This window comes from Chelonoidis abingdonii, chromosome 1 (genome assembly GCF_003597395.2).
Source record: "Chelonoidis abingdonii isolate Lonesome George chromosome 1, CheloAbing_2.0, whole genome shotgun sequence".
Classification (NCBI taxonomy): domain Eukaryota; kingdom Metazoa; phylum Chordata; order Testudines; family Testudinidae; genus Chelonoidis; species Chelonoidis abingdonii.
Genome location: NC_133769.1, coordinates 350670106 through 350697785, shown reverse-complemented (window position 1 = coordinate 350697785; position 27680 = coordinate 350670106). Strand labels below are relative to the sequence as shown.

Sequence of the window (27680 nt, the reverse complement as noted above, 5' to 3'; positions counted from 1 at the left end):
CACGAAAGCTCACGCTCCAAAACCTCTGTTAGTCTATAAGGTGCCACAGGATTCTCTGCTGCTTTCACAGATCCAGACTAACACGGCTACCCCTCTGATACTTCTTATTTATGACAGCTTTTCTAATTAAAAAGATAAAGATCAACAGAGTTCAGCTTGGGCCCTATTCTTTAAGCAGAGACATGTTCCACCCCCCCTCCCTTCCTGAAAATGGTTTCTTTTTGCCAAGATTTACAATGTCTTTTCAAGTATCTAGTGAGCTGAAATCTATCGGAATGAGGTTTAAAGGCTTTTAGTATTTCATCCACGTTATCAGTCGCCTTCAGCCTTAACGTCTGGAGACACAACAGCTTCAGCAGAAAATATCAATTCAGTCATACTCAAGGAAATGCATTTGCTACGTTTGTTACTCTGTCATTTTAATAGAGTAATAGAGAAATGAATTATATCTCAAGTTTACAAATCAGAAGTTTTTATGACTTTTATTGAGATTCTTTCATAATCACTCACAGATACTAGTAAAATAGAATTGTCAGTATAAATCTACATTGCAAAGATAATGGTCAAGCTTTATGGTTAAGTCTGCTGGGTGTTTTAAATACTTCTAAATCATTTTAAATGTATGAACAGTGGGGAAAGCCTCTCTCCATTCTGATTCCTGCTTTCAACTCTTGATTACAAAATGGGACATGAAACACAGCTATGGATCTAAATGAAATAAAATAAATAATGCTCTCATGACTACATAATAATCATGGATGATGAACATAACTGGTATCTATTTCCTTATGTTTCCATTGCTGTTCTCTAATCTGCCCCTTCCATCTGCTATTGCTTGCCCATATGAGGCAACTTTCAGGATTAAGGCCATAGGCAAGAAGGCAGGAAAATAAATCCCAGAGGTTGTCCTGAGTTGGGGTACAAACAATGAACTTGGGGAATATAAGTGGAAGGCAAGAAGACACTCCTTTATCCTGCTCCGAGAAAGTAAACGGAAAGTGTGTTTACATTCATAAAAATGGGATCTCAACCAGGCTTGGCTGAAACATGGCAGAAGACATTGGAGTTGAGATAAGCATATTTAGACTGGAGATTAGTCTGTTAAATTTAGTCTCTAGAAAGTGTGTTATACTTTTGTGTTATATGGAACCTGTTGTTTCATTATTCTTACTCACTGTCTCTTGAAACTTGACCTTACTACTTAATGGTATTTTCACTATATCTCAGTGCTGTGGTATTATACAAGGGTCTGATACTGAGTTAAATCCTCCAAGCTGGTATGTATGCTGTTCCCTTGGGGACAGCAAACCTGGTATTATTGTGAGTGTTCAGGGGATAAAGGAGTAGACACTACAGACAAATGCTTCGAAGGAGCTCAGCAATTTGGGGTACACCTATTTTTAACCTGCAAGACAAAGCAAGGGCTTTCAAAGCCCAGAGTAGAAAGTTTGGGTGGCTAATGGCCTGGAGGTGTCAGGGAGGTGACACCCAGTTCAGCACAAGCGTCTCTCTCTTGCTGAAGGGTAACAACCTAACTTGCTGTCCTGTACACACAAAGAACCATCACAGGACCAAAGGCTGCTACCTTTTAGGAGAGATTTTTCAAAGGCATAAAGGGCAGTAAGGCCCCAAGCTTCTGTTGAAAATCAATGGGAGAGTTGGGGAGCTTATTTCCTTTTTGCCTTTGAAGTCCCACCTCAAATTATAATAATCATCTAAGGGGGCATAAGTATTAATGATATTTAGAAACTTAGCAACTTATCTATAGTACCATAAGGTGTATTTCAGGGTTCCTCAAACAGGGGTCGCTGCTTGCTCAGGGAAAGCCCCTGGAGGGCCGGGTTGGTGTGTTTACCTGCCCTGTCCACAGGTCCAGCCGATCGCGGCTCCCACTAGCCACAGTTCGCTGCTCCAGGCCAATGGGAGCTGCTGGAAGTGGTGTGGGCTGAGGGACTTACTGACTGCTATTTCCAGCAGCTCCCATTGGCCTGGAGCAGCGATCCGCGGCCAGTGGGAGCTGTGATCAGCTGGACCTGTGGATGGGGCAGGTAAACAGACTGGCCCGGCCTGCCAGGGGCTTTCCCTTTACAAGCGGCGACCCCTGTTTGAGAAATCCTGATGTATTTGAAATATATTTTACTGTCTGGTATTAGTATTGTACTCAGACAATCTTATTTAGTGTATTGGATACTGTCCTTGTTATCACAATCCCCAGAGCGTATTGGACTGCACTTAGTCCTTTTATTGCCGAATACAGTGTTCCAAAAAGCAGGACTACAGTTCTGATGAAAGACAGAAAACAATATCACCTGCAAGAAAATAATCCAGACCATGACAATAAAATAGAAAATATTTTGAATGATTGACACGTCATCAATATTGCTTTCCTTGTAAAAAATATTTCCCATAGTGTTTACCCACCTGGATTTAACCTTTCAAGTGTCTTCATATTATGCTGAGAATGGCAAACATAAAAGATCTTGAATTCTAATGCCAACTCTGACACACACTCCTTCTATGGCCTTGGCCAAGGAAGCCAAAAAAATTAAAAGCATTCAGTGACGGAGATGCCTTGGGGTTTGGGGGGTTGTGGTTTTTTTGTTTTTGTTTTTTTCTGCCCAACTTGAAAGACTTTGGGACTAGATTTTCAAGAATAGGTCAGTGTCCACAATTCAGTACAGCCTCCCTATTCATTTTACTTTAAGTACATAGAGAAGGTCTGTGCTTTCCTGAATCAGGGCAAGGGCTCGGTGTGGATGCTCAGCACCTCTGAAATTCAGGCTGCAAATTGACCACTCAAAAATTGAGGTACTTCAAATCAGAGGCCACTATCAAATATCTGGGCTGTAACTTTCCTTCCTTCATTTCCCCATGTGTGAAATCACCTGCTTTATGGGAATCAGTAGTGGAAAGGCTGCTGATGAAGAAGTCAGTGCTTGAAAAGTCCAGTGGCTGCAGGCCTAGCAGATCCCAGGCTCCCTGCTTACTGGATTGATTGTCCTTTCCAGAACTTTTTTTTAAAAATGTTGCCAGCTATGCACATAACTCCAAACAAACAGCTGGGCTTCTCTACTGCAAACCTAAAGAACCTTCTTCCTCCTCTTTACCTCTCTGTAACGGGGACCCTGCAGGGCCCTCCTGGCTCCTGCCTCCACTGGGCTGAGAAAGTCACACAGAGACCTCTAGTGCAGTGTTTACTTGGTGCTTTTATTTACAGGCTGTGCTCCCACCACCTTTCCACCATACACTAGTCCCCTTCTTACAGCCCACCAGCAAGAGGGAGGGGGCAAGCTATCTCTCTCTGCTAGTCCTCTACTACAGCTTCCCTCTTTCCAGCTTCTCCCCCCTGGCTTCCTCCCCCTGGGGCTCTTATCCAGCCCCAGCCTGATGAGGCAGAAGATGTTCCAGCTTCCCCAATCAGGGCCAGGTGATCTACCCAGCTCCAATTCACCTCCCTTACTTGGAGCTGGAGTGACAGAAGGTTGGCTCAGCAGTTTTCTGATTAGCACTCTGTCACACCCTCACTCTTGTTAGGTAAAATTAAGCCATTCTGTTTTAAAGCAGTGTCTCATTAGCATGCCCCTAAATTCTTAGGCCAACACTGTGATTAGTGAAATGATCCTGTGGGGAATCTCAAGATTATTGTGTAGAAGGAAAAATTGTTTCACAGTCCTGCCCAAAATGCCAAGGATTACTCTGGAGGTTAATGAAAGAGACAAGGTAGTGAAGTAATATCTTTTATTGGACCAACTTCTGTTGGTGGAAGGCACAAGCTTTTGAGCTATTCAATAGCTCTAATAAAAAATATTACCATACCCACCTCGTCTCTCTCATCTCCTGGGACCCACACAGCTACATCAACACTGTTAACTACTCTGGACGATATCGAATTCTGGAGTTTAATGTCCAATAAAGAAATATACAGAATTTAACAGAGGTGGAGCCAATAGGTTTTACTCAAATTTAATACAGCTCAACAGAGATGGCTCCACCGACCTACAGAAATTGATAGCTATCGTATGGAATGCTATAGTGGGGATATAATTCTCTTTTTATTATAGGTTGTTTCTATTACATTTCTGTTTCTGACAGTGGCCTGAATCAGAAACTTTAGAGGAGGGTGTAAGAATCCCATAGAAGGCTGATAATTTATCCCCCTACTTTCCCAACGCTCTTGTGCCAAGCTCAGCATCAGTGGCATGAAAAAGAATAATGGTACTACTTAATAACAATTGAACTCAGTTGGACTAATCATATGCTTAAAATTTAGCAAGTGCTTAATGCTTAACTGGATCAGGGCCATTGTCCATCAACCTGCGAAAATTCTGATATTCCTGTACTTATTATAAATACTCTGTTTTTCACCCCAAACCATGTGGATTTGCCAGCATCCTCAGAAAATGTGCCAAAAATCCCCAGCTGTTTTATTTATGTACACTGGTCACTGCTCTTGACTTCTACTTTTATAGGCATAATATTGACCACGTATTTTCAGCCTGGTTGGGGGTAGGGGGGTTTCTCAATTCCCAGGTAGGTCAAACAGCTAACAAGGGGTCATGACCACCTTGTCATCGTCATATTGCTAAATGAGAGGCCAATTCTGGGCAGTCACAGAGTACATAAATGCTTCCGTTATGGAACAAGTTGAGAAACACTGTGATAAACTATGATATTTTAAATCATTTTACTCAGTGCTATTTACATAGTTGTAGTTTGGAGTTCTTAAATGATTCTTAAATGTTAATTGCATTATAATTACACTTTGGAAAGCATCAGTTCTCTGTTATTCAATAGTCCAGAACTGCTTTGACTATCAAAAGAATACATTATGGGTTTTGATTATTTTTGAACAGCTAGTGGAAAAACGTCAGTATTTTAAAAATATTTTTTTTAAAAAAATTGCTTTTGGACTAGCTATTGTAAGGCTTCTTGCACCTTCATCTGAAGCAGCTGGTCCTGGGTGACTGGAGTCACTAGGCCACTATTTTGATCTACTGTATCAATTTCTATACATTTATGTTACCTTTTATCTCAGAGGAAATATTTAGGAAACAAAGGATTAGTCTTTCAAAAGTGAGGTCTATAATAAAGATGACAAAGCCTTAAAATATATATCAGACAAGAAGAGGGTCACTCCAGACAGTTCCCCCTCAAATCTCACAGAAATATTAGACATATTTTTATGTTAACACTCGAGTATTGATGCTTCTAAGGACCTGAACCAAAGCTCATTAAAGTGAATAGACAGACTACTACATTCATATCCACCAATTATCAATATATTGTAAATAAGTACAGTTCCTTAATGACGAGGGTGTCACAATGCTACCATTAAATCCACCATCTCTACAAGTATTTGGAACGTTTCTCAAGAGTTTTTTTTAAAAATAGCTTTTCCCAGTTAACCACATTGGAATATATTTCCAGTTCGATGCATGGCTCCCCATAATGTTAATAGGAATTTGCAGAAAGATTAAACTGTCCTCTGGGGTTAAGAATAGGCATTTTAAATGAGTAAACATTTTTTCCCAAGTCCTGTATATGAAACTGTAAGAAATGTCAATATAATATTTAGGATAAATTATTAAATGGAAAGAAAAGCAAAACAAAATAATAGTTGGGTACCAGTTACTGAATGAACTGGGGGTGGGGGAGTGGGCAACATTTTGAGAATCACTTTTCCTCATTAACTAACATGCTATAGACAGTAAACTTGGAAGATGAGGACTGACAAAACGTAAGATCATTGCCATGGGAGGATGGATAACTCAGTGGCTTGAGCATTGGCTTGCTAAACCCAGGATTGTGAGCTCAGTCCTTCAGGGGGCCACTTAGGGATTTACGGCAAAAATTGGTCCTGCTAGTGAAGGCAGGGGGGTGGACTCAATCACCTTTCAAGTTCTAGGAGATTGGTGTATCTCCTATTATTAAATTAAACATAGTGTTCAACATGATCTTATATCATTCTAAGATGGAAGCTAGTTGGCATACAGTATTCTTAGTCCCATTTTCATCATTTCTAAAATCTGTCTCTTTGTATTCAGGTCTCTTTTTTTAATTCAGACATTGCCACAAATGGTGGAATGCCCAATGTGGTGTCAAAGCACTAAATTTCTTCTCTATTGGGTTCTCATCTTTAGACCATCATTCTGGAAACCAATTTGGGTTTGGGTTTGTTTTTTTTAAGTTGCAGGACTCCTAAGGAGTACTTTTAGCATCCTCAGTCTTGCTCTTAGCAAAGAGTCCTTCTCAACCTAAGTGTGCTCGTCCTTCTCAGCCCAGAGTGACCTCAGTCCAGAAATCTCTAGCTGAATGTCCTCCACTTCAGAACTTTCTCAGAACAGGAGAAATGCAGTATTTAAAGAGAGGGTCCAGAGGCCTGACACCTTCCCAAATACACCCTGTGCTATGCATGTCTCTATTCTTTTCCTCGATCTCTGTTTTAACAGACTTTTGGACAAAGCAGGGCATTACATGCAGGCATATATGACTGTAAAATCAGCTGCATGCACATATTGTAGGAGGGCAAAATTTGACCCCCAAATGACGACAGTATCCCAGCAACTCCATCTACTGTGCCCGTTATGCAAATATGTTGGCAGCTTGGAATTTTCTTTGAAGCTCTCACATTGTTAGGTTGCTGGCTCTGCTTGTGTGGGTTGCCTCATGTGGAGTCTGCCTTTATTTCTGAGGGATTTTGTTCTTTCATCTATTGAGAGAATTGAACCCTAACAAAAACTTTCAGGATTACCTGCTCTCTTCTCTTCTCATGTCTTTTTTCCAACGTCTTTGTGTGTTTGTATGAATACAAATTTCATGCAAATCCTATGTGCTTATGGTTTATTTGCATATCAAAAATAAGGTAATACAGCCTTCATGGAGGTGTATTTTACAATATAAGTAGCCTATTCCTATAATACACATGAAACTCACATTTTGTATTAATGGGAGTGAGGGAGGGAACTAGAACCTTCAATAAATAAACCATTTATCTGAGCACAGGATTGTATTCATGAGGTAGCCATGCTGGGGCCTGTTATTATGCAATGTTAGAGTGGCATGAGGAGCAGAGTAACATTGTCACCATTAAAGAGTTATCTTACAGTAGCAGCATAGACCAGTGCTTTACACTAATTATTACAAACAGATTCATAAAGTGAAAATCCACAAGAACACTCATTGAACAGCTATGACCCAATACCTTTTCATTATTGCTATTAATTATTATTAATTATTATTATTATTATTATTAACCTTCTGTAGCCTGGTAGCACCTAGAGGTGCCAGCAAGGACAGTGGCACTATTGTGCTTGGTGCTGTACATACATGTGGGAAGAGACAGTTTCTACCCTGAACAACAAGAAAGACAAACTGTAGGTGGGAAAAATGTAGGCACAGAGAAGTGATTTATGCAGTGCAATACCACATAGAAGGCCAATGGCATCATCAGGATCAGAATCCAGGTCTCACAAGTCCAATTCCATGCCCAAGTCACTGGACTATGCCTCATCTTTTTATCTAGACCACTATGAAAAATTCATTTTTACCTTTAAATTATATGGGGTCAAGCTCTCTCTCAGAGAAGAGAAGCATGCGCATCCCCACTTGGCATCAATGAGAATTGCACATATTTCTCCAAGGTCACAGCTTAGCCCACTATGACATTGGTCCAATATTTGTCCCACAGCACATTGTGATGATTCAGGATTTGCATAAAGGGGCAGTGAGAAGTATTATTTGAAACAAATTTATACTTTTTTTTAAAGATCTACAAGTATCCATTACACTGACTCTGTCTCACAGTCACAGAGGGCCCACTTGGCACCAAATCCAAATACTTTGACTCCCACAGCCCCACCAGATACTAACCCATGAATACGGACCATAGGATTATATATTTCTTAGATAGGGATCTGAGTCACAAAATTTTTGGATCTGGATTTTAAACACACAAAGTTTGGGGTCGGGGCCTGAATCTGGGTCAGGCAAATCATGTCTTCGCCTACAGCAACATGTAGAATACAGTCACAGGATGTCCAGCTAACACTGGTATAAATAGCAGTGTAGACAGTGAGACACAGCTTAGGCAATAGAGTAGAGTGCCCTATATGCCTAGAGTGCCTCCCAGATTATATACCCTATATGGCTCCCTAAAGGCCCAAGCACATTTTTAGCAGTGTAGTGTCCTGCTGCATCCCCTCTTCCAGAGCCTGAAGGCTGCAGGAAGTAGAGGGCAGTGGGGAATGGCTCTGGCAGTGGGGAAAGGCTCTGTCACCTCTCATCCTTTGCCATAAGCTATAAAACAGATAAGTAAGGGCTACATTGTGATCTAATTTCCAATGCTGTATAAGGGACAGAGCATAGCAATGTCACTCCAAGAGCAGCTACAAGAAGAAATTAACTCAGTAACAATTCCTTCCATGCAAGTTATTGCAGCTCTTTAGGGGATGCAGTTCCCCGCCCCACCCCTTGCACAATCTCAGATTCATGGGCTGGCATGCATGTGTGAGAGGACTCATCCAAAGCTTTGTCCCTTCCTCATCCACTCACATGGAAGCTGCTCTTTCCTTCTGCACAGGACAGTAATCCAGACACTGTGCAAGGTGTGAGGGAAGACTTTGCACCCCCTTTAAGCCATTTTGCCCCCAAGTAATTTTTTTGGATTAATTACTTACAACTAATATTGATTAAAAGTAGTATTAATCTAATTAATAGGTACTAATGTGACAGCTGCCAGCTTCGCTGACACACTGGGGACTGAACCAGGGAACCTCTGGAGCTAAAAAGAATTAACTACTACCATTTGAGCTAAAGATCCCACAAGCCTTGTGTGGTGCTGTAAGAGACTCCTGTCCTCTGTGGATTGAGCAGAGCAGGAACCTGTAATGCACACACCCCAGTGGGTTACACAAACACACTGTAAAGCCATTTTTAGCTCCTGGTTATTTTAGCCCAAAAGAGGATGGCAGTACGCTTGTGTGGAATTTTACTTCCATGTTTCTGCTGAGGCCTCCACCACTAGAACTATTAGTGAGATACATTTTGGTTTCCCTTTCCCCAAAATTGGAAGAAATAGTGAAAATGAATTTACCACAAATATTTCCATGACTCTAAAATTTCACATCCTCATTTATTTTAAATGAGCCCCTAAGCAAAGGAACGTGTACAAACCCTGGATCAGGCCTGTTAGTTGTGATAGTGACCTACCCTGCTGATGCATCTTACAGGAAGGAAACGGCTAAGCCGTCTGCCGGGAGGTCTTTGTGATACAGACAGTTAGTAATTCTTAGTAAAGGTCTCTTTTTAAATTACTGAGACAAAGGGTATCCAGATCGGCAGGTAGTGTTCAATGTATCTGGGATCGATTTATCACGTCTTGTCTGGATGCAATAAATCGATCTGCTAATCGATGCCCGTACTCCACCTTGACAGGAGAAGTAAGTGGCATTGATGGGGGAGCCGCGCCAGTCGACTCGCCACCATGAGGATGGCCAGGTAAGTTGAACTAAGATACTTTGACTATTTGCTTAGCTGAAGTTACATATCTTAGTTCGAACCACCTCGCTAGTGTAGCCCAGGCCTTTGTCATTTCCCTCAGATCAGCAATCTTACTTTGATCTTTGAGCAGTGATACTAAGCTTCTCTCATATATCCCTGTATCTAATGCTTAACCAGACATTCCTCACTCAGATCGGAGTTTCCTACCAGTTGGTCTTTCATTTGCCTTCCTGAAATGCCCCCTAGGCAGAAACCAGGCTCCTGCCCACTAAGTTCTTCACACACTGCTCCCCTCTTCTCTTCGCTCCAGCCACTCACATGTTATCTATGTGTTTATATTGCCCTCCATTGCTGTAGCACTCAAATGCCTCATCCTCATTAATGAATTTATCCTCACAATACCCCTTGTGAAGTAGGGAGATATTATTCCCATTTTATAGTGAGGGAACTGAGGCACAGGGTACTGGGTCAGCTTTAGGAAGTGCGGGGCCCAATTCGAACAGTTTTGACGGGGCCCCAGCAAGGATGACTTTAAAAAAAAAAAACAACCACGTAAAAAAACATGTGGGGCTTGTACTCACTGGGCAGTTCTCTGAGACTTTGGTGCCACTTCGGTGGTGGGTCCTTCACTCACTCTGGGTCTTCAGCGGCACTGAAGGACCCGCCGCCGAAGTGCTGCCAAAGACCTGGAGCGAGTGAAGGACCAGCCGCCGAAGTGCCGCCGAAGACCTGGAGAGCTGCCGGGTGAGTAAAAATTAAAAAGGCGCCTCTAGCCAGGGAAGGGATTCTCACTGTGTGCGGGGCCCTCTTAGGCACCGGGCCCAGTTCGGGGAAATTGGTGGAATAGACCTAAAGCCGGCCCTGACAGGGTACATTACATGCCCATGATCACCAACAGATCAGTTGCTGAACTGGAAATGAAACCCAGCTCTCCTGAGTGCTAGACTAATGCCCCTATGAACAAGACCACTTTGTAACACTAAGGTGCATTTGGCCAGACCTTACCCAAGTATAGCTGAGCCTCTTACACACATCTAGTCCTACACAGGCAAAGCTGAGCCCCTTGTGACCAATCCCAGTTCCCAAACTGACTTGCTCCTGCTCAGGCCTGGTCTACACTGGGAAGTAGGGGGGGGAAGATCGACCTAAGATACACAACTTCAGCTACGAGAATAGCATAGCTGAAGTCGACGTATCTTAGATCGAATTAAAATTACTTACTTCGCATCCTTGTGGCACTGGATCAATGGTCGCGACTCCCCCATCGACTTTGCTTCCGCCTCTCACACTGTTAGAGTTCAGCAGTTGACGAGAGCGATCAGGGATCGATTTATCGCGTCTACACTACACGCGATAAATCGATCCCTGATAGATCGATTGCTACCCGCCGATCTGTGTAGACGTACACTCAGTTAGCTTCTCCTTGCACAGCTAAGTTGTACGCTCAGCCATTTCTTGCACAGAGATGCGGCTTCTTTCCAATGCACAACCCTGCCTGCTTCTTGAGCATCACAAAACCTAGCAAATTCAACAAATTAAGGGCTAGCATGCCCTTATCCCTGGCATATCCAGGAAGGGAAGCAGGGGGAGGGAAGAGGGATAAAATTCCCTCCTCCTTTATGTGGCTGTATTAGTGTTATCCCCATCACAGTCCCTTAGTGCTCAACGGAACAGAGGGACCATGCTCCCCCCGAGCAAGGGAATGAGAGGGCTAGCAGCGGCAGACTTCTTTCCCCTCCCTCACATGCCATCTCGTGGAGCTGGATGGGTGCACAGGCAGGAAGTATACTCTACTTCATAAAGGGGTGTTGTAATTTTAAGTTACACACACAGTCCAAGAGGAAAGTCCTGAAGAAACCGTGCTTCACAGGAGTGGGTCTGAGGCACGATGCCTCCCAAGGCACTTTCTCAGGGCTATGCCAAAGGGCATGATCTAGCCCTATTTTACTAATGAGAAGGTTGCTTTTTAGTTTTGTTTTGTTTCAAACCACTTTATGGTCAGGGACAGTATGCTAAACCAAGCTGCTCAGAAAGGAATGCAAAAAATTTTTTTGCAAGATTATTTTTGGAAAGAGAAAGTTATTGTTTATGGTTTCAATGCACCATGTGACTGATGAGGGGCTTCCAGTAGTGACAAAATCCACCCCTTCGTTACTCCAGAGGGTGGGGTATGTTAGATGCTGCTACAACAGCACCCTGCTAAGCTAGGAATCATATATATTATTTATAGTGAAATAGCATGGGGAACTGCTGCTAGATGCAAATTAGTGGACTTGAATTTAGAAAAAAATACAGAAAAACAATAAATACCAAAGGCTAAATCCTGTCTTCAACTGTACTGGTGAGAAAGTGTCAGGTATGAATGAGAGAAAAAGAAACTAGGGCTATGTTTTCACTGCAGAATTAACTGGAGCTTTCTACACTTCAGTTAACTCGCCTTGAGTTAGCCTATCTCATGTGAGAGCAGCCTCACTGCAGAACAACACTTGAGCAGCACAGTGGCTGGATTGGCAGCACAGAGTGATCATGTTAGCAACTGTTGCAGAAGTTTTGTTCAAATATCAAAAAAGAGTCTTGACTAATGGTGAGGAGGAGTAGAAAAAGTCAAGAGCACAGTATGAAACAGAACTTTTGCTATTAGAAATGAGAATTAAATAAAATGAGGAACAGAATGCTGATATTGCCAGTCCCTGACCCACTGTAATTTAGCCACATAACCAAGAATAAAATGATTTAACCCAACAATATTAATACTCCATATTTCTTTTTGCAATATGTTCTGCAGACAAATATACTGTTTAATGGATGTATTTCTTGTACTCTAATCAGTGCCATCTGTAATATTTCCTGTCTGGTGACCTGAGGAGGCCACAAGCAATAAGCACAGATGGATGCAGCCTTGTGTACACATCTCTACTAAACTGAATAATTGCAGGGTTAAAGTAGCACATAATTTTTTTACACTTGAAATTCAGTGCACTCATCTTTTCATTTGGGGTTGAATCCAATCCCAGTAGGCCTATGAGGTAAACATTTGCTGAGCGTTTAAAATGTTTTCCATGCATTAAAAAAAAAAAGCCTTAGAGAGCTATTGTCATTTAAACATTTTCTATCTTTCATCTCTGTAGAATACTATCACAGACAGGCAATGCAATCACGGTTACTACTGAGAATGCTGAGAGTTTAGTGTTCATTAAGAGTTACCTTTTTCACAAAGTTTTTGGTCACTGTTCTTTGTTCTACCTTTGTAAGAGAAAACCAAAGTTCAGTTGGCATGTGACTCCAGGCCCAAGTTCTGTCTGTATCAAAAATCATACTGTGATTAAGGTTAAGATTTTGTCATGGTTATTTTTAGTAAAAGTCATGGAGAAGTCATGGACAATAAACAAAAATTCACAGAAGCCGTGACCTGTCTGTGACTTTTGCTGCTGCGGCTCCATGGTTTCTCCCACCACTGTGATGGCTGGGATCTGTGGGGTTCCCCCTCTGCCCATGGTGGCTGGGAGCTGCAGGATGACCATATTTCTCAAAGAGAAAATGGGATACCCCAGGTACTCGCCCAAGGCATCCCCCTCCCCCTGTGCGAGACTGTCACCCGTCGCTGGAACCTCCTTCTGTCGCCTGTTGCTTGAACCCTACCAGGGCCCCATTGGCTGTCAGCTCCAGGGGCTGAAGCAGAGAATGTCATGAAGGTCTCTAGAAATCAGAGATTCCTTGACTTCCATGACATCTGTGACATATAGGTAGCCTTACTAATGATTTATGCAAGGTATCTGTGTGTAAAAACTTGAGGAGGCAAGGGAAGTAAACCCATGATGGAAGGCTATCCCAGTGGTTAGTGGGCTAGCTTAGGACTTGGTGTGGTCTGCCCTGGCTAAGCTGCACTAGCTGGTATAGGGGGGAGGAGGCAAATCCAAAGCTCCAGCCACTTCCTACCCCTGCCTACCTACCTGTGTGGGAAGAAGAGTTGCAGCCCACCAGTAGCTGCTCTTACTTTCCCCAGGCATGTCTGGTGACGATGGACTTGTGCAGTGGATTGTGCACTTTGGACCCTGCCTTCCCTGGGTAGATGCATAGCCAGGTTCATGATTCCCCCTACCTCAACCCCCATGGTTTAAAGGCATTTTCCATGCTCTTCTTAAAAGCCGTATTTTTTCCTCACAGAAATAATGCACATAAAGGACCCAATACTAGACAGTATCTAATGCTTCAAAAAGTTTTTTGCAGTTTCTGAAACTTCTGTTTGTCACCCCTTGCACCATGGTGTGGGTTTCTAGGCTCACTGCACTGTGGCAGAGTGGTTGGCCTTAGGCCTTCTTCTTTGCAATACACCCAGGGCTTGCCCATCAGCTTGCTAATGTACACCGAGGTGCAGCTTATTGATTAAACTGCCTCTCAGGAACCTTGCTGCTCACTGTGGCTTATCAAATAAACATGCCATGCTACCAATATAACTCAGATGCTCAGCTGAAACAAGCACTGACCCTTTTATAGTCAAACAAATGCTATTGTGCTGAAACAAGTCATCTTAGGACAATAACAAGCTGGAATTGATATATATTTTCTACTAGCTGCAGCAATGGGAATGTATTACGGTATACAGACTCATCCTGAGCCATGATCAGTCTCTTTACATTGCTCCTGCTGAACAGATTTCCAAAATGAGGATGGCTCCAGTGAAGAGAGCGTTTTCAACAGTCACAGAGCTTTGTGCAGCCTCCAGGATCAGAGGTAATGATAGGATCATTTCCTGGGGACAGCAGGATATAAAGAGAACATGTGGCATTCCATTAATCTCCAGTTGGCTGACATCCCCTTGGGGCCCCAGCCAGCTTGCTATAGTTTAAAGCAGGCCCAGGTTGGGTAGCTGGAATTAGTTTCTCCCAGCTCTGCTGTCCCTAGTGGATACTGGGCACCACCAATTTCATGTCCCACTCATCACCATGGGCTTTTTATTGCAAATGATAGCTACCCCCTCTCCATCTCTCTTTTGTCTGAATTGTGAAGAAATATGTTTCTCAGATACAGCTGGGAGACATTTTTAGGCCAACAGTTCTTTCCGTTAAAAATGCAGATTCAGCAATACCAAAATGCTTTGCAAATTCATATTAATTTTGCCAAACGTTTGTTGGAGGGGAAGGGGGTAAAAATTCATAAAAAACCCAAAATGTTTGATTTTGACATTTTCTAAACAAAACCGTTTGATTTTTAAGCATAAAACAACAATTTGTTCAAAAATTTCCTTTAATTTCACTTGTTTTAAATTCAAAAACATTAAAAAAATTGAATATAACATTTCTGATTTTGTCAAAACAAATTTTTTCACTCAACCAAAATGATTTTTAAACTTTTCATTTTATCAAACCTTACTAAAATTGTTGGTTCGACTTGATACAAATTTTTTGATGTTTTGAAATTGCCAATGCACTGAAAAATCCCTAATTCACACAGCTCTATTCATAGATGTACTCAGTATTATCAGGCGCAAGAAAATGCATAAATCATTCCAACAGAATAGAGTCTTCTTTTTAATCCAAAGCTGTTTACTATTTAGACTTCTAAAATAAACCATCATCCCTCTAAAACATTCTTACAAGCAGACATGACAACCTCCGAATATAACCTCCAGGGCCGGCTCCAGCATTTTTATGGCAAAAAAAAAAAAAAAAGGCATGATCAGCAGCACTTCCCGAGAGGGACTGAGGGATCCACCGCCGAATTGCTGCTAAAGAGCCATACGTGCCGCCCAGGGGTGAAAGTAACTCACAGGACTTACCGATACGGCCGGAGTCCGGGGGAGAGGGGATGCCTTATCTGGAAGAGGTGAGGCCTCAAGATTTAAAGTCTGCAAGTGGGAGTCCCAGGGCCTTTAAATCACTCAGCAGGCTCCCAGCTGCAGAGGTGGCTGGTAGCCCCCGGGGCGAACTAAACGGCCCGAGGCTCCAGCCACCATGGAGCTCCGAGCCCTTTAAATGCTGGCCACAGGCCGCTCGCCAAAGCTGTAGGCAGGTTTTAAAGGGCTCCTCCGGGCTTGTCATAAGTAGATAGGTAAGGTAAGGGTTAATTTTCTTTTACCTGTAAAGGGTGAACAAAGAGAACCAAACACCTGACCAGAGGACCAATCAGAGAACTGGATTTTTTAAAAGTCAGGGGCGGGAATTGTATACTCTGGGTCTTTTGTTTCTCCCGGCTATGGAGGAAACAGCTTTCCTGCTCTAACTCCTATTTCTTTCTAACATTCTCCTACAAAGTGTGAGTACAAAGGCAACAAGGCAAATAGGCTGTGATATGCTTTGTGTTGTATTTACATGTGTGTTGTACTGTGCTGGACTGGTTTAACTGGGCTATCTTTTAAATCAGACGGTTATTCATATTTTCTTATAAGCAAGAGCCTGTATTGAGTTTCTTAATGCAGTATTTTGTCTGTTATTTCTTCTTTTATATAAAGTTTCTTTTTAAAACCTGTTGAGGTTTTGGGTTTCTCTGGTGAGGCTACAGAAAGGGGAGTAGAAAATCTCTTTATATTAGCTCTTTACTGATTTGAAGGCATCGCCTCAGGGGAGGGTGATTTCCCTCTTGTTTTGCCTTCAGGAGTTAAGTACTGCATCGCCCAGGCTACACGCAGGGAGGGAAGCGGGGGGAGCAGATTGAGGAGACAAGGGGAGGAACTTGTTTTCCGTAAGCCGCCGGTAATCCACTCACTGATATCAGTGGGGACTACAGAAGACGGCATAAGAGCATAAAGAGGTGGCACCTTCACCTGTCAACTCCATGGTCTAATGAAACAAGACTGCCTGACCAAGTCATCAGCTGCAAACTCCACCCCATGGCTGTAACGTTTGAGATAGGGAGACCCAGGGTCTGGTCTGGTTGGGGTCCTCCCAGGGAAGTGGGGAGGCCACGAGAGGGGGTTCCCCTCAAGGATTTGGGGAACCCAGGCTGATAAGAGCCTAAATCTTATCTGGTGGCGCGAAGTAAGATCCAAGCTGGGTATAAGCTTGGGGGAGATTCCCAGTAAACACTCAGAGTGTTGAACTCTAAGTCCAGATTTGAGACAGACATTTACCACATGGTGAACAGTGCTGGGATATAAGAATCCAGAAGCAGTAGAGATATATTTTCCTTTCCTGCTAGGGATTAGCAGTGAGAAAGGGGTTGGTTTTAAAGTGCTAGAGAGAAAAACTTTTTTTCTGCCTGCTTTTGGCAGCTTGCATTTTAAAACAGAGTCATTGAGAGAACCATTACAGGTCTTTTGTTAAACAATTGGACTAAGTACCCAGCGAGCAAACGCACACAGGTACATACAGTAGCTTTTGTTTGGTTCACTTGCCTATCAAACAGAGCTAGAGGCAAGTCAAATCAGTTGCTAGGCAGACTTCAAGGGACAGAAAGCCAGCAGTTTAAAACAACAGACACCAGAGGCACCACAACACAAGAAAACGGAAACATGAGTTCCAAAGAGCCATAAAGCAGGAACGCGGCAGACTAGAGGCAGAGGAACAAACAAAAGAAGCCAATCACAAGCGAGACATGGAAAAAGACTACAAGAGATGGAGATGAGACAAACAGAAAAAGAAGCTGATTATGAAAGAGAACAAGAACCAAAATGCAGCCTTCCAACGGGAGATAGAAAAACACAAACTAGAGATGCAGAAACACAAACTAGAGATGGAAGGTTACAAGAAGAAAAGCAGCCAAAGAGGCAGCCTTCAACAGGAGATGAAGAACAACAGAAAGAGGCTCACAAGCAGGCCTTGGAATTTAGAACTGCTAAGCATCAGACCCCCAGCAAATCCTACCCCTCCGGCGCCAGTTTGCTGGTCCACCACACAGGAAATTTCCCAACTACAAGGCAGGTGATGACCGGAGACCTTCTTAGAAATTTCGAAAGGTCTGTATTGGGTACAGCATCCTTGAAAACCAGTACATGCTTGAGAGCTGACGTCACACATCAGTGGACCCTTGGCAGATGTTGGCGGGCTAAATGCCAAGGGAACAAATGAACGATTATAAACTGTTCAAACCCAAGCCAGATCCAGAATGGGGTAACCCCGGATCACGCCCATCGGCGGTTCAGAAACCAAAAGTGGAAACCAGAGGGGTCATTTCCCGACACACGCCTACTACGTGGGAAGCTTGACTTGACGCCGGATATCAGGAACCCAGGTTCAAACCTTTGAAGAACTGCGCCACCTCATATACATGGAGAGCAGTTCCTTTGGATGTGTTCCTGAGAATAACACGGTACATCCTAGATGGCACAACCAAAAACTCTCACGAGGCGGGGGAGATTGGAGCCAATGGATGGACAGGTGGCAGAAAGCAAGAAAGCTACTGTAAAGGGGAGTGAAAACCCAGGGCCACACCGATAATAAACCCTAAACAGAGGGCAACCGACAATAAACCCTACAACCGAGGCAACCCAAACCCCACCTACAAACCAAGGAAGCCACAGACACCCTATCCTTCCACCTCACCATCTTCAGTAACTTACTTCAACCCAGTGACCCGTTATCTTGAAGATGCTATAAATGTAATGAAACGGACATATCAAAGTCAACTGCCCAAAGGCCCATGCCCAAATAACCCCCACCCAGGTGCAAGTCATTGCACTCCCAGCAAACCAAAGATCCCCAGGCCAATCTCTCCAATCCCCTTGGACCGCGAGGGAAAATTTGAGAGTGGCGGAAGAAGGTTACCGCGTTGAGAGACAACGGGGAAGCACAAGTGTCAGCTATCCACCAATCCTTCGTCCGATCCCGAACTCATCAACCAAGAGCCAAAGTGACCATTTACCCCTTCATGTCACAAGCTGTTAGACTTGCCTACAGCTGAACTGCCTGTCCAGTACAAAAGGCTGGTCAGGAATGTGGACTTTTGCAGTCTATGACAATTATTCCATCCCCATGCTACTGGGGGAAGACTTGGCCAACCAAGTGAAGCAGTCCAAGGAGGGAATGGTTACACGCAGCCCAACCAGGCGAGCTTCCAGACCCATTCCATATCCTGAGCCGTCCACAGAGAACCTGTCAGTGTTACCAGAGATCCAGACTGAGGTAGTGGACCCGGATCCCATGTCAACGCTGAACCAGCCACAACACTCCAGTCCCGACCCGGAACTGGAACAGCAACCAGCCCAGCACCAAGCAAGTGCCAAGCACATCTTCAACCCCACACCAGAAGGGACCAACGAGCCTGAATGGCAGAAAGCAACAGACAACCATACCGAAGGGGCTCAGCCAGAGCCTGAAATACCACCAGTTGCACCACGGACAGCGGTACACCAGCTACAGAAACAACCCCATCATCTACATCACTTCCAGAGGGACCAAGCCCAAGTCCCCAGTCTGAGGAAGAACTGGTGTCCCCAGCTTCAAGGGAACAGTTCCAGACATGAGCAGGAAGCAGATGACAGCCTTCAGAAAGCTTGGGTGCGCGGCAGGAGCAACCCACCGCCTCTCAGCTCTTCTGACCGATCCCGGTTTGTTATAGACCAAGGAACTTTTATACAAGGAAATTCTTTCTGGACCGCAAAAGAATGGGCAGCCGCACAAACGGTTGGTGGTTCCAACTAATACACAGGGGAAGCTCTTAAGCTAGCCCATGATCATCCCAGTGGCCATGCTGGGTGAACAGAACCAAAGACAGTTGGGAAGTCCTTCTACTGGGAGGGATGGGCAAGGAAGTTGCCCAGTATGTCCAGTCTTGTGAGTGTGCCAAAGGAGTGGAAAGCCTCAAGATCTGGTCAAGGCCCCTTCCAGCCACTCCCCATAATGAGGTCCCATTTCAGCGAGTAGCTGTGGATATTCTGGGTCCTTTTCCAAGAAAGACACCCAGGGGAAAGCAGTACATACTGACTTTCGTGGACTTTGCTACCGATGGCCAGAAGCAGTTGCTCTAGGCAACACAGGGCTAAAGCAGTGTGCCAGGCCCTAACAGACATTTTCACCAGGGTAGGTTGACCCTCGATATCCTTACCGATTCAGGATCAAATTCCTGGCAGGCACCATGAAAGACCTGTGGGAAATCATGGGGTGAATCACTTGGTTGCCACCCGTACCACCATAAACCAATGGCCTGGTGGAAAGGTTTAATGGAACTGTGGGGCCATGATCCGTAAATTCGTAAATGAATACTCCAACGACTGGGACCTAGTGTTGCAGCAGTTGCTCTTTGCTTACAGGGCTGTACCACATCCCAGTAGGGTTCGCCATTGGAACTTGTGTATGGCCATGAGGTTAAGGGCATTACAGTTGGTAAAGCCACAATGGGAGGGGTTTACACCTTCTCCAGGAACAACATTCTGGACTTGTATAAGCAACCTACAAAACACCCTCTGCATTCTCTAGCCCTTGCTAGAGAAAACCTAAAGGATACTCAGGAAGAGCAAAAGCCTGGTACGATAAACAACCAGAGAGACCGTTCCTTCAAGAGAGGAGACCAGGTTATGGTCTTGAAGGCGCAACAGGCCCATAAAGATGGCAAGCTCATGGGAGGGGCCATTCACGGTCAAGAGGCGCCTGGGAGCTGTAACTATTCATCGAGCATTTCCCGATTCCTCATAAAACCCAAAGTGTACCATGTTAATTCTCTCAAGCCCTTTTTATTTCCAGAGACTTACAGGTTTGTCAGTTTACAGCCCAGGACGCAGAGGACGCTGAGTGGCCTGATGGCGTTTCTAGACTATGACGGGAAAAAGGACGGCGGCGTGGAAGAGGTAACCTCTCAACCACCCTGGAACGTCTGCAGCGCAACAAATCCAGGAGCCTGATGACAACTTCGCACCATTGTTCTCAGCCACTCCAAGGACTGACTGAACGGGCATACCACTCCATTGACACAGGTAATGCTCACCCATTACAACACCACCCTACCGGAGCGTCTCCTCACGCACAAGCTGCTATAGAGCGGGAGATCCAGAACATGCACAGATGGAGTATGACCGCTCATCTACCAGTGCCATGGGCATCTCCAGTGGCTGGTACCCAAACCAAGATGGGGAATATGCTTTTGCGTGGAACTACCGTAAGCTAAATGCGGTAAACTCTCCAGACAAACTATCCAATTGCCACGCACCGATGAGCTATTGAGAAAAGTTGGAACGTGCCCAGTTCAATCTCTACAATAGACTTAACCAAGGGTACTGGCAGTTACCGCCTAGAGAACCTGCCAAGGAAGGTCCAGCTTTCGTCACCCATGCCGGGGTGTATGAATTTAATGTACTTCCTTTCGGGCTGCGAAATGCACCGCCACCTCAGAGGCTGGTAGATGGTCTACTAGCAGGACTGGAGGATATCAAGTTGCCTACCTCGATGATGTTGCGCCATTTTATCAGACTCCTGGCCCAACACCTAGAAGACACTGGAAAAGGTCATTGACCATCGGCAAGAGCAGGACTAACTGTTTAGGCCAAAAAATGTAAATAGGCCAACGACCGTGACTTACTGGGACACCAGGTGGGTCGAGAAGCCATAACACCCCCTACAGGCCAAGGTGGAAGGCATATCCAAAAAGTGGGCCTGTCCCAAAGTCAAGAACAGGTCCAATCCTCTTAGCTTGGCCTGTACTACAGGCAATTTGTACCACACTACAGCCCAAATCTGCTGCACCACTGACCGACCTGATCCAAGGAGCCCCAGCGCAACTACAGTATAATATGGATGTCATGTGAGTGTCAGGAAGCCTTACGAACTTAAGGCGACGCTCATCGTCTGACCCTTGCTAAGGCCCCAGACTTTGACAAACCATTCTAGCAACCACCGATGCAATCTGAGTGTGGTTAAGGAGCAGTTCTTATGCAGGAAGGACCGGATCACAACTTCCATCCTGTCGTGTTTCTCAGCAGAAATATCTGAGAGGAAAGCACTGGTCAGTCAGTGAAAGGAATGCGCTATGCCATTGATAGTACGCCCTGGAAAAGCTACGCCCATACGTTTGGTGACGGCGGTTCCAGCTACAAAGTGACCACTGAATCTGCGGCTAAAAGTGCTTCATACAGCCAAAGGGAACAACAAGAAATCTTCTTCGTTGAGTCTAGCTCTCCAAGGATTTTGATAATTCAAAACATTTCAGCAGCTTCAACAAAGTAGCTGATGCACTCTCCGCGAGAGAAGTTCCCAGAATACACTGGTTTAAAACTTTTCCTTAAGATTGTAGAATCTTGTAGTTGTACATGCTTACTAGTAAATGTAAAGGTGCATGTGTTGTATTACTCTGGTTTTAGGTTTAAGTCTAGTAGAAATCACCTCCAGAGGGAATTACCTACGTCTGGAGATGGGGGCGTGTCATAAGTAGATAGGTAAGGTAGGGTTAATTTTCTTTTACCTGTAAAGGGTGAACAAAGGGAACCAAACACCTGACCAGAGGACCAATCAGAGAACTGGATTTTTTTAAAAGTCAGGGGCGGGAATTGTATACTCTGGTCTTTTTGTTTCTCCCGGCTACGGAGGAACAGCTTTCCTGCTAACTCGCTATTTCTTCTAACATTCTCCTACCAAGTGTGAGTACAAAGGCAACAAGGCAAATAGGCTGTGATATGCTTTGTGTTGTATTTACATGTGCGTTTGTACTGTGCTGACTGGTTTAATTGGGCTATCTTTTTAAATCAGACGGTTTATTCATATTTTCTTATTAGCAAGAGCCTGTATTGAGTTTTTAATGCAGTATTATTGTTCTGTTATCTTACTTTTATATTAAAGTTTTCTTTTTTAAAACCTGGGTTGAGTTTTTGGAGTTTTCTCTGGTGAGGCTACAGGAAAGGGAGTAGAAAATCTCTTTTATATTTAGACGTTACTAGATTTGAAGGCACTCGCCTCAGGGAGGGTGCCTCCCTGCCCAAGGATGAAGAACTGCATCGCCCAGGCTCACGCGGGAGGGAAGCGGGAGCAGATAACGAGGAGACAAGGGGGAGGAACTTGTTTTTCCCGTTTGAGATAGGGGACCCAGGCTGGTCTTGGGGGTCCTCCCAGGAAAGTGGGATGAGGGTCCTCAAGAGTAGGGTCCCCCCCAAGGAATTTGGGGAACCCAGGCTGATAAGAGCCTAAATCTTATCTGGTGGCAGCGAAGTAAGATCCAAGCTGGGTATAAGCTTGGGGGAGATTCCCAGTAAACACTCAGATGTTGAACTCTAAGTCCAGATTTGAGACAGACGTTTACCACAGGGTTCCCTGCCATGGAGGGGAGCTCAGAGGAGCCCTTTAAATCCTGGCCCCAACCTGGCCGCCGGAGCTGCTGGCTGGGGCCGGGGCCAGGATTTAAAGGCCTCCTCCGAGTTCCTTGCCGCCTGGCCCAGCCGCCGCGGCAGGCCGGGGCTGGAATTTAAAGGGCTTCTCCGGCCTTCCCGCCACAGCGGGAAGCTCAGAGCGCTTTAAATGCCAGCCCCATCCCGGCCACCAGAGCTACGGGCTGGGATTTAAAGGGCTTGGGTCTCCCTGACCCAAGCCTTTTAAATCCCTGTCGCAGAAGCAGCTGAGGTCCAGCATGGCATACTGGCTCGTACTGGACCGTACCAGCTTACTTTCACCTCTGCCACCCCTTTCCATTGGCTGCCCCAAGCACCCACTTGCTGAGCAGGTGCCTGGACCCAGCCCTGATAACCTGGAAACATACTGTATCATTTATGAAAAATAGGAGGTCACGTGTATTTACCTTCTTCCTTTTTTTTTTTTTTTTAAGATCTACAAGTATCCATTACATTGACTCTGTCTCACGGTCACAGAGGACCCACTACACACCAAATCCTATTACTTTGCAAATAAGCAACTTCTAATAAAATCAGTGGACTTTGAAGTTTACATGAACAAAGCACCTAAGTGACTTTTGAAAGTGGGACTTAGGTCCTTTTGAAAATTTGAGGCCTGCAACAGAGAAATATCGCCATGTGTTAAGAGTAAAAGAAGGTAAAAAGGTGATGAGCTCCCACAGGTCCAACTAAGTCAACAGATTCTCTGTAAATCAGGGCACAAATGGATGGAATAAGGCAAGACAACATGGATGATACAACAGAGCAACCTCAATAGAAAAAAAAAATAGCCATAGTAATGGACTCCCGTTGGTTGAAGATGCAGAAATAAATAAGCAATTACAATTATTCAAAAAGGTGTGATGATTGTTTCATTCTTGTGATGGGTCAATGGGAGAAGGCAGGAGCCTATGCTATTCTCCATTGTTCGCCTTCCAAAGAGGAATAGGCAGCATGATAAAAAGGGCAGGAAGCATGATCTGGGAAGTGGATAGAGGCCTAGATTTTATAGCTGACAAGGGCCCAAGCCCCATACATTCCAAGCCAACTGTACGGAGGTGCTTCCCTTCCATGTTTTTCACAGGCTCATCCTTCCACCTCCAGTACAGCCGGCTTCACTGTCACATTGCTCTTTTTTCTGCCAGCTGTACCGCATGCTTGTGAACCTTCCAACAGAACCTTCATTCTTAGGGCAGCATATACTCCCCTTTCCAGTTGCACTTCCTTGGAAGGGGAGATTGTCACAGTCAAGTGACTATTCTGAGACCCCTTCGTGTAGCCTGGCACCTTCGCCTTCCAGCATCCAAGGTCCATTAGTTTATGTGGACTGTGTAGCAAATACACAGAGGCACACTGCACATACAGCAGTCACCTTTCCTCTTTGTGCAATCACCACAGTCTCATTTCCTGCTTGATTAATTGAGCTAATATTTTCCTCTTGCCCCTTTCCATGCAGATGGAAGTGAGCATTTGAGCCAGGATGACTTAGGGGCGGCTCCAGGCCCCAGCACGCCAAGCGCATGCTTGGGGCGGCATGCTGCGGGGGGCGCTCTGCCAGTCGCTGGGAGGGTGGCAGGCAGGGTGCCTTCGGTGGCATGCCTGTGGAGGGTCCACTGGTCCCGCAGCTTCGGTGGACCTCCCGGAGGCGTGCCTGAGGAGGGTCCGCTGGTCCCGCAGCTTCGGTGGACCTCCCGGAGGCGTGCCTGAGGAGGGTCCACTGGCCCCGTGGCTCCACCGAAGCCGTGGGACCAGCGGACCCTCCGCAGGCACGCCTGTGGGAGGTCCACTGGAGCTGCAGGACCGGCGACTGGCAGAGCACCCCCCGCAGCATGACGTCGTGCTTGGGGCAGCGAAATGTCTAGAGCCACCCCTGGGATGACTGACCACCAGATCATATGAAAGAACAGCTGAATACTTTCTTTAGAACAATGTTAATGGAACAGCACTAGCGCCAAAGGAAAATAATCATTCATAAATAATCTCTCCATTTTGAAGAGACTTTTACTTCATTTCCACACAAAAATTAGACCAGCTGTGTCTTAAAACAACATTCATATCAGCCATAGTTTTAGTTATTAATGGCATCATATTTATATGCATTTTAAAATAACGTAGCCAAGAACAAGGATAACATACATCAGGAATAATTATCTATCTATTATAGCCACTCTCTGAAAAACTGTATTATGCAGCAATACCTTCCAAACAGAGACACTGTGTACAGTGTAATGTATACACACAAACCTCTTTGGTATCTATATCATAGATGACAAAGATTCTGCTAAAATGATATCCTGAACTTCAGGAAACACACACGCACAGTACATAACTTGTGTGTGTGTATGCTTATGCACCCAGTTGTACTATGCATATCAGTGAACATCTATAATTATACAGGGTTACTCACCTGCCTAGGAGCAAAAACTCTCCAGCCAGACCCAAGCGCCTCATGGCCATTAGCAGCCCTCGCACAGTCATGCCCTCACAGAAGCAGGCAACCACTCTTGCTTTGGGCAGGTGGCTCCTTAGCTTTTTCAACAGCTTGTCAAAACTCTGTTCACCGGCATTGCTATAGATCTTGTAGGAATGGGCAATGCAGATCCCCTCCTTGGCCGACATATCTTTGAAGGCTTCCATCCCACTCTCACCATAGTTTCCTAAATGGAAACAAAAGAAACCCACAAACTGTAAATAAATAGATTAAATTTTCAAGGTTTTCCATATTAGGAAATAAAAAAATCAGGTTAAATGCTTTGGTATTTTAATGGTGCTCACATCACTGACACTAACAAGGTACCATTAAGAAATATTCTTTTAAAAGAGAGAGAGAGAGAGAGAGAGAACACAATGCTTACAACAAAATGTTCATAAATCACAGAACTAACCTAACCCTTCAAAGTCTGCTCAATTGACTGAATTAGCTCAGCTGCTTTGAGGTTTTCGGCAGTTTTTAAAAGGTAAAAATAAGTGTTCAGAACTAATTGTTTGTTTGTTGTCTTCCTGCTTTAAAATATTCTGAATGTTAAAAAAGACTAATTAGCAAAAAAATGTGACTTTGTACATAACGCAATCCGAAGCATACCAGTATTTTAAACATGCTAATAATGTGTGCATGGCACAAGTAATCCTCTGAGGAAAGGTCCTTTTCTGCACATCTCTAGAGAAAATATGGTAAAACAGAAGACACAGGGTTCATGGTAAGTTAAAATGCTGTTTTTCGTTTTTGTTTTTTTATTACAGTACAAACGTAAATCCATACCAAAATAATAGAAGTTTCATATTTTCTCCAATGCTGCCCCTCATGCACAGAAGAAGCTCCTTGTAAACATTCACACACACACCCCATTGTCTCTTTCAAATCCTTCTTTAAAACATTCCTTTGCTAAACTTGACAACGATTTAGGCGTTGGTGTCCTGAGACTGAGATCTAACATGCAGACCAATATTGTCTCATTGTTTCCTTGTCTCTCTGCTGGTATTCACTTGTTGCCCCTTAGTTTTGATAGCAAGGCTTTGGAGCAGAGATCATCTCTTTTTTATTTGTTCAAATGGCACCTAGCACAATGGGTGGGAACTGCTGATCCTCAACTCATCTGTTAGCACCTCAGGGAAAGAAACTCAAAACAGTGCAAACTTTACAGCATATCAACATTATACAGGAATATACTAAAATAAAAACAAATGGAAAGATATTGTGTTGAGTGGTTAGAGCTGGATCCAGGAATTTGGACTCGTAAGTTTTACTTCTAGCTCTGCCACTGTCTAGCTTTATGACTTTGGGCAGGTCATTCCAGCCCTCTGCAACTGAGCTAACATATCTATGAAATGAACATCATTTGTATTATGGTAGACTCTCAAGGCCTATTGTGACAGGCACCATAAATAAACAGAATAACAGACTGGCTCCAGCCTGAAGAGCATTCATTCTAAATAGACAGCACAGACAAAGGGTAAGAGAAAGGAAGTATTTTACGCAAAGAGAAATGAGGCATAGAGAGATTAAGTGACTTGTGTGTGAAAGGTCATACTGTCAGTTTGTGGCAGAGCCAGGAGCTCAACCTAGACCTCCTGGTTTACAGTCTAGGGTTTAACCACAAAACTACCCTCTCTCCCATATTAGGATTAAAACTGGTCCAAAATCAGAAGTTCTGCCCGATTCAAATCCGAATGAACAATCAAAATATCATCAGTTTTCACAAAACAGAAAGTTCAAAAATGGTTTGATTTGCGAATGTTACAATGTATCATTTTGGCTTAGTTCAATGTCAGTTTGTTTTCCTCTAAGCTGCTGTGGTGTCTCATGGAGCTTAGCTTGCATGTCTCATGACCCATTCTAATCTATGACCCTGGCTCCTGAGCCAGAATACATCTCCCATAATGTGCCATGGTCATGTGGCTCAGGTGAGCCAATGCATCAGTTCATCCAGAGGCTGAGCCTGCACGCAGTACGTCATGGGAAATGTAGTCCAGCCAGGGAACCCAGTCAATAGACTAAATGGAGGTATTAGGTTCTCGAACTACAACTCCCATGAGGTCCTGCAGCACTTCAGGCCTACACAAACTAATGGCTAATTGACTCAAAATGAAACATCAAGTTGATTTGAAAAAAAAAGTATATTTTCTTTTGATTTTCCCACATAAAATTTAAAAAAATCAGTAAAATCATAATTTGTTGATGGGAAATTTTGATTTTGCAGAAACTGCATTTCCATTGAAAAATTTTTTTCAGTGGAAAATTTCCAACCAGTTGTAATTCACCTACAGAACCAGATATTTTCAAAATGTAAAACACTGAACTCCTCAGATGAAAATGCAAGTACAAATTATTACCTTGAGGCTTACTCTAAAACTGAGGACAGATTTAACTACAATGCAGCACAAGTAGCATTTTCTCAATGAACGTCCCAACCATTGACTCTTGTATAGTCAAACAAATATAATT

General features: G+C 44.1%; 1 protein-coding gene across 2 annotated transcripts in view; it reads right to left on the bottom strand.

Annotated features, from left to right (window-relative positions):
* Positions 1 to 25391, bottom strand: part of GRM5 (glutamate metabotropic receptor 5) — a 219698-nt gene extending 194307 nt beyond the window's left edge. For both annotated transcript variants that reach the window (XM_032768731.2, XM_032768732.2), the window contains exon 1: positions 25146 to 25391. In XM_032768731.2, the coding sequence (XP_032624622.2) occupies positions 25146 to 25375 (230 nt within the window). In that variant the 5' untranslated portion in view covers positions 25376 to 25391. The remainder of the gene's footprint in view (positions 1 to 25145) is intronic.
* Between the last annotated feature and the right edge of the window lie 2289 nt (positions 25392 to 27680).